Consider the following 8178-nt stretch of genomic DNA (forward strand, 5'->3'; position numbering starts at 1 on the left):
GAGAGGAGAGCACAACTGTGGTTGGACAGGCGGGACAGGAGGAGGACAACTGCAGCAACACCCCCACACGTACCCATCGATGTTCGTGTGCAGCAACTGTACCAATGACTGCCACTCTAGAATTGGACTGTTCAGTCACAGCAGACGCTGCACATCATCAAAGTAGGCCCCACCCTTGGCGCGACCCATTGTCTATCAAGACAGACGGGGATGAGAGTGATATATATATATATATATATATAATATATATATATATAGGTGCAGGAGTGGCTGTGTGGTAAGTAGCTTGCTTACCAACCACATGGTTCTGGGTTCATTCCCACTGCGTGGCAACTTGGGCATGTGTCTTCTACTATAGCCTCGGGCCGACCAAAGACTTGTGAGTGGATTTGGTAGACGGAAACTGAAAGAAGGCCATCGTATATATGTATGTGTGTGTGCGTGTGTGTGTGTGTGTTGTGTGTCGGTGTTTGTCATCGCTTGACAACCGAAGCTGGTGTGTTTACGTCCACGTAACTTAGCGGTTCGGCAAAAGAGACCGATAGAATAAGCACTAGGCTTACAAAGAATAAGTCCCGGGGTCGATTTGCTCGACTAAAGGCGGTGCTCCAGCATGGCCGCAGTCAAATGACTGAAACAAGTAAAAGAGTAATGAGAGAGAGAGAGAGAGAGAGAGAGAGAGAGAGAGAGAGAGTATATACGCATGTAAGAATGATCTTGACCCCCTCTGTGTGTGTTTTTGTATGCGTGTGTATGTGCGTTTTTTTTTGATGTGTATGTCTATATGTATATGTGATTTTTTAAAAAATAAATTCATTGATTGTTTCCCATGTAAGTCAGGTATTAAAGTGAAAATTTGAATTTATTCCAAATTCTAGAACCAGGGATGGGTTATACCAACCCCCACGACTTGACTGGTACGTTCTATTATCGAAAAGAAAGGACGAATGACCAAATTGGTCTCGGCGGGATTTGAACACAGAATTTAACGTTACTATGTATTTCGTCAATGCATTAACCATTTCCGCCAGCTTGGCGCCTTTTTGATTTTAAACCGTTGAATATCATTATGACGTCATAATTACAAAGGGAGAGAAACGAGAAAATCTCTTAACGTTATTCCTTTGCGATTTATGCAGCTTGTTTGACGATAACTTCTTGTAGGTTACTCTTGCGATTCATTCCTTTGCGTTAATAAATTTACTGATTATTATTTTTTATTTGTTGGAAAATGACAGCTAATGTTGGAGAGCAGGGCTTCCTCGCACGTCTGCGTGCAGGAGCCAAGCGACTTATCGAAGCTTTGTGCCCGTGTTTGAAGAAACCGAAAACAGATGAAACAGCACCAGAAGGCGACGTAGACGTTTCCTCCCTGATAACAACATCAGAGGAATCCAATCTGAACCAGTGTGCTACCACAGATATAGAGGGTGAGTTCAGTTGAAAACACTTTGAAATTTTATGTAACACATATTCACTTTAAGGGAGATTGTTCTATCTTCTCTTTACATGCATCTATCTACATATGTATGTATGTATGTTTGTATGTTTGTATGCATGTATGTATGCATGTATGTATGTATGTATGTATGTATGTATGTATGTTTGTATGTATGTATGTATGCTTGTATGTATGTATGTATGCATGTATGTTTGTTTGTATGTATGTATATATGTATGTATGTATGTATATATGTATATATGTACGTATATGTTTGTATGTATGTATGTATGTATGTATGTATGCATGTATGTATGTATGTATGTATGTATGTATGTATGTATGTATGTATGTATGCATGTAAAGTCAACCTCGGCGGAATTTGAACTCAGAACGTAACGACAGACGAAATACCGCTAAGCATTTCGCATGCGGCGCTGACGTTTCTGCCAGCTCGCCGCCTTACATGTGCGTATATACCCAATAGAGTAGGCTATCATTTTCACTGTAATAACTAATGAGTCTAGCTTCAGTGTTCATGTCAGTCTCCTGGTGTCATACTTGGGTCATACGGTCTCACCTGACTTTTATAAGTATGGCGGCTGTTTGCGTTACATCTTCGTACCAGACTCACCTATACACTGTTGCTTCGCCTTATGTCAGGCAGAAACGAATATGTATACGCGTCTGTATGAGTTGAAAGGCGACGAGCTGGCAGAAACGTTAGCACGCCGGGCGAAATGCGTAGCCGTATTTCGTCTGCCGTTACGTTCTGCGTTCAAATTCCGCCGAGGTCGACTTTGCCTTTCATCCTCTCGGGGTCGATAAATTAAGTACCAGTTACGCACTGGAGTCGATATAATCGACTTAATCCTTTTGTCTGTCCTTGTTTGTCCCCTCTGTGTTTAGCTCCTTGTGGGTAGTAAAGAAATAGGTATTTCGTCTGCCGCTACGTTCTGGGTTCAAATTTCGCCGAGGTCGGCTTTGCCTTTCATCCTCTCGGGGTCGATAAATTAAGTACCAGTTACGCACTAGGGTCGATATAATCGACTTAATCCTTTTGTCTGTCCTTGTTTGTCCCCTCTGTGTTTAGCTCCTTGTGGGTAGTAAAGAAATAGGTATTTCGTCTGCCGCTACGTTCTGGGTTCAAATTTCGCCGAGGTCGACTTTGCCTTTCATCCTCTCGGGGTCGATAAATTAAGTACCAGTTACGTACTGGGGTCGATATAATCGACTTAATCCGTTTGTCTGTCCTTGTTTGTCCCCTCTGTGTTTAGCCCCTTGTGGGTAATAAAGAAATAAGTATTTCGTCTGTCTTTTTACGTTCTGGGTTCAAATTCCGCCGAGGTCGACTTTGCCTTTCATCCTCTCGGGGTCGATAAATTAAGTACCAGTTACGCACTGGGGTCGATATAATCGACTTAATCCGTTTGTCTGTCCTTGTTTGTCCCCTCTGTGTTTAGCCCCTTGTGGGTAATAAAGAAATAAGTATTTCGTCTGTCTTTTTACGTTCTGGGTTCAAATTCCGCCGAGGTCGACTTTGCCTTTCATCCTCTCGGGGTCGATAAATTAAGTACCAGTTACGCACTAGGGTCGATATAATCGACTTAATCCGTTTGTCTGTCCTTGTTTGTCCCCTCTGTGTTTAGCCCCTTGTGGGTAGTAAAGAAATATGTATGAGTTGAAAGTAGCTCTGAGTGTATTCATTACATGTTTTTGTGAGTGTATTTATGTATGTAATTGCGTATCTATATACATATGACAGCCCGTCAGCGTAGACTTTGTCGTTCATCCTTTTGAGATCGATGAAATAAGAGCCTGTTGGACACAGGGTTTAATGCAATCGACTTAGCCCCTCATCCGAAGTTAGTGCTTTCTACCAAAATGTCAAACGAATGTATGTATGCCTATTATATTTCTGTTGTTTTCTCTTCCACAGATGCAACTTCCGAGCATTCTGAATTATCTGATGAAACATATATACGATGTAAGATATAAATATATAACTTTTCTCATTTTCAGTTATTATAATTAACAAGGTTATTCTTCTTACGTATGTACGTATGAATGGATGGATGGATGGATGGTTGGGTGGGTGGATGTATGTATGTATGTATGTATGTATGTATGTATGTATGTATGGATGGATGGATAGATGGATGGATGGTTGGTTTGATGGATGGATGGATGGAATGATGGATGGTTGGATGGATAGTTGGATGGATGGATGGATGGATGGATGGATGGATGGTTGGGTGGGTGGATGTGGGTGGGTGGGTGGGTGGATGGATGGATGGATGGATGGATGGTTGGGTGGGTGGATGGGTGGGTGGATGGATGGATGGGTGGGTGGGTGGATGCGTGGGTGGGTGGGTGGATGGATGGATGGATGGTTGGTTGGTTTGATGGATGGATGGATGGAAAGGTAGATGGATGGATGGTTGGGTGGATGGATGGCTGGATGGATGGTTGGGTGGATAGATGGATGGATGGATGGATGGTTGGGTGGATGGATGGATGGATGGATGGGTGGGTGGGTGGGTGGATGGGTGGATGGATGGATGGATGGGTGGTGTGGATGCGTGGGTGGGTGGGTGGATGGATGGATGGGTGGATGGATGGGTGGGTGGGTGGATGGGTGGATGGATGGATGGATGGATGGATGGTTGGGTGGATAGATGGATGGATGGATGGTTGGGTGGATGGATGGATGGATGGATGGGTGGGTGGGTGGGTGGATGTGTGGATGGATGGATGAATGATGGATGGAGGATGGATGGATGGTTGGGTGATGGATGGATGGGTGGATGGATGGTGGGTGGGTGGGTGGATGGGTGGATGGATGGATGGATGGATGGATGGGTGGGTTGGTGGATGGATGGATGGGTGGATGGATGGTTGGGTGGATAGATGGATGGATGGATGGTTGGGTGGATGGATGGATGGAATGATGGATGGATGGATGGATGGATGGTTGGGTGGATGGATGGATGGGTGGATGGATGGGTGGGTGGGTGGGTGGATGGGTTGATGGATGGATGGATGGATGGATGGTTGGGTGGATGATGGATGGATGGATGGGTGGGTGGGTGGGTGGATGGGTGGATGGATGGATGGAATGATGGATGGATGGATGGATGGTTGGGTGGATGGATGGATGGGTGGATGGATGGGTGGGTGGGTGGGTGAATGGGTGGATGGATGGATGGATGGATGGGTGGGTTGGTGGATGGATGGATGGGTGGATGGATGGTTGGGTGGATAGATGGATGGATGGATGGTTGGGTGGATTGGTGGATGGATGGATGGATGGTTGGGTGGATTGGTGGATGGATGGATGATCGGGTGGATGGATGGATGGGTGGATGGATGGGTGGTTGGATGGGTGGATGGATGGATGGATGGATGGGTGGATGGGTGGATGGGTGGATAGATGGATGGTTGGGTGGATGGATGGTCGGGTGGATGGATGATGGGTGGATGGATGGGTGGTTGGATGGGTGGTTGGATGGATGGATGGATGGTTGGATGTATGGATGGGTGGATGGGTGGATGGATGGATGGACAAACAAAAGGCACACACATAATACTCACAGTGTCCGCTTTGGAAATCTGCTTGAAGACGGACATTCTTCTTTCAATAATGTCCGCCTTCAAAGACAGACATTCTAAGAAAACTGTCCATCTATGAATGCGTGAAAGGATGAGTGTGTGCATTTTTAGTTTAGGAATTGTCTTCATTATTATTTTACCGGCGAGCTAGCAGAATCGTTACTACTGCGAAGAAAAGATGCTTAGCAGCCCTTTGCGCTATTTTGACTTCTGGGATCAGTTACCGACGAGGTCGACTCCGCCTTTCATACCTTCCGGGGTCGATGAAACAAATAGCAGTTCACTACTAGGATAAATGTAATCGATTATCGCTCGCACCGAAAACCTCTTTCTCTTTTGTACCTGTAGTAGGCTCGATTATTATTATTATATTCCCTTTTTTTTTTCCTTTTCAGACCGTTCTGATGATTCTTCAGACGGTTGTGGCCAAGAATGTTATGATGGTAAGTTGTAATTAACGTCGTTTCTAATGTGTTAATTAAAACCCTAATCTTTTGTAGCATTGTAACATACTTATTCATCTATTGCACACTCACAATCAAACGAGCACACACACACATACACACACATACACACAAACACACACAATATGTCTATCTATCTATCCGCTCAGTCGAAGTCGACTCTCGGTCACTCGTTGAGTCAGTGTCCTCCAGTCAGTTCTATCCTGGGCCGCTTCTTTCAGATTGGCTATGTCCATTCCGGTATCACTCTTGGTGGTGTCAAGCCAGCGGGTTCTTGGTCGGCCTCTTCCTCTCTTGCCACTGACCATTCCGAGCATGATATCCTTCTCCAGGGATTTTCTCCGCATAATATGACTGAAATATGCCAATCTATGCTTGGTGATCCTAGCTTCTAGCGACATTTTCGGCCTGATCTGCTTAAGAACTTCTCCATTGGTCGGCCTTTTCCTCTCTTGCCACTGACCATTCCGAGCATGATGTCCTTTTCTAGGGATTTTCTCCTCATAATATGACCAAAATATGCCAATCTATGCTTGGTGATCCTAGCTTCTAGCGACATTTTCGGCCTGATCTGCTTAAGAACTTCGTATGTTCGTATATATTGCTAGGCTAACAGTTGTTACTTTTTCTCTTTCCAGATATATTTTCTGCAGCAGCGACTGTCCATAGTCCTGGGATGTTTGAACGAGAATATACTGACGGTAATTATTGATTTAAAGCTTTTAATTAACACACCATATTATATTATTGTTGCTAATTGTCAGTTTATAAACACACACACACACAGTGACAAGCACATATATACATACATAGATACATACGTACATATATGTACATATATACCTGTATATATGTACATATTTATCCACGCATGTATGTATGCATGCCTGTACATGTGTATGAATGTACTTATGTATGTATATATATTTACGTACGCTTGCAAGCATATTTGCATGTATACCCTCTCAGACTCATATAGGCATGCTTTTATATATATTTTTTGTTTTATTTCTTGCAGAATTCTTCTCTGCAGAGACCTGTTCTTATGAACCTCATCTTGGCATCCTACCTTTCACCGGAAGTACGTCATACTCTGCAGCTTTGCTAATTTTTCATTAAACATTTTATAAGAATCTATTGTCCAAAATAATTTCTAATCTATTATAGACACACACACACACACACACACACATCGATAGCTCAGTGAAATTTTAACAACCCCTGCATAATTACTTTCCTCATCTCTCTCTATATAAACGGCAGTTTGTCTGTCTGTGTGTCTGTGTGTCTGTCCGGTTGTACCCTTACCCTGACCACGGCTTTCAACCGATTCTGATGAAACTTGACACACACATAGCCCAATGTCATAATTCAAAACTAACGCAGCGAAAATTTTGAAAAGTTCCCCTAGTTTTGAAAAAAATTGATAAATTCGACTGGGGTCGAGAATCTAAGCTTTTTATATGCAACACATTTTCTGTTGTAGTTTGCGCAACTTGCAATCGATTTTCACCAAACTCATGGTGAAGCTTAATGTTACCCTAAGAAACTTAATTCTGACGTTAGTTTTCCATGCAATACCTTACCAGCAGAAAAAATACACAGAAGTATTCGAGTGAAGAGAAGACATTGCAACCAACACATGTGCCTTCGTTCCCCAGAGGGAACGGACTAGATTGGGATTAGTCGTTGCCTACTAGGGGCTCTTATATACCCGGGCAACGCCGGGCTATGCTGCTAGTTATGAATATTCCAAGTTTGTTTTGTTTTTCGTTCCTCTTGTTTATGTCAAATTATATTCATTGAGTTTCGTTTTCCGTTCAATTTGCAGCTCCCTTTTCCGATGCCGCCGCTCCTTTTTCCGATGTCGAAGAAATCCCCCGTGGTCCGTTTTACGAACCTCTTGTACTGACTGATATTTTCTTCGAAAAGGACTTGCAATACGTTCATCTCGCTGAATTCTTCGTGTTTGCTTTGAATGGTAACATAACCATGAATGTTACCATTTATTTGAATATAGATGAACAATAAGGTAAGTGATTAATTAAAAGACTTTGATAAATTATTTAATTTTCTAACTGATCTGCGCCATCAATTACTAGTTTATTTATACATACCTACAAGTGGAGGCGCAATGGCCCAGTGGTTAGGGCAGCGGACTCGCGGTTTCGATTCCCGGACCGGGCGTTGTGAGTGTTTATTGAGCGAAAACACCTAAAAGCTCCACGAGGCTCTGGCAGGGGATGATGGTGATCCCTGCTGTACTCTTTCATCACAACTTTCTCTCACTCTTACTTCCTGTTTCTGTTGTACCTGTATTTCAAAGGGCCGGCCTTGTCACTCTCTGTGTCACGCTGAATATCAGAATATCACCGAGAACTGCGTTAAGGGTACACGTGTCTGTGGAGTGCTCAGCCATTTACACGTTAATTTCACGAGCAGGCTGTTCCGTTGATCGGATCAACCGGAACCCTCGTCGTCATAACCGACGGAGTGCTTCCATCCATACATACCTACATAAACACATAATTGTAATGACTTACGTTGAGGGGATGATTTTATTTAAATCATTTTTTATTTAAATGAGTATATGTATTATTGGTTATATTAAAGTGGTTGATGTTTATGTTACCATTTATTTGAATATAGATGAATAATAAC

The 8178-nt window shown here is 43.1% G+C and overlaps 1 protein-coding gene across 1 annotated transcript in view; it reads left to right on the top strand.

The window, feature by feature from the left end:
• The first annotated feature begins 1085 nt into the window (after nt 1-1085).
• LOC118761726 overlaps nt 1086-8178 on the top strand; it is a 7399-nt gene continuing 306 nt past the window's right edge. Inside the window, exons 1-6 of the mRNA XM_036499872.1 lie at nt 1086-1430; nt 3381-3428; nt 5449-5496; nt 6156-6218; nt 6536-6598; nt 7370-7546. Coding sequence (XP_036355765.1) covers nt 1232-1430; nt 3381-3428; nt 5449-5496; nt 6156-6218; nt 6536-6598; nt 7370-7546 — 598 coding nt within the window. The 5' untranslated portion in view covers nt 1086-1231. The remainder of the gene's footprint in view (nt 1431-3380; nt 3429-5448; nt 5497-6155; nt 6219-6535; nt 6599-7369; nt 7547-8178) is intronic.

Source organism: Octopus sinensis, unplaced genomic scaffold, assembly GCF_006345805.1.
Source record: "Octopus sinensis unplaced genomic scaffold, ASM634580v1 Contig16843, whole genome shotgun sequence".
NCBI classification, from domain to species: Eukaryota; Metazoa; Mollusca; class Cephalopoda; order Octopoda; family Octopodidae; genus Octopus; species Octopus sinensis.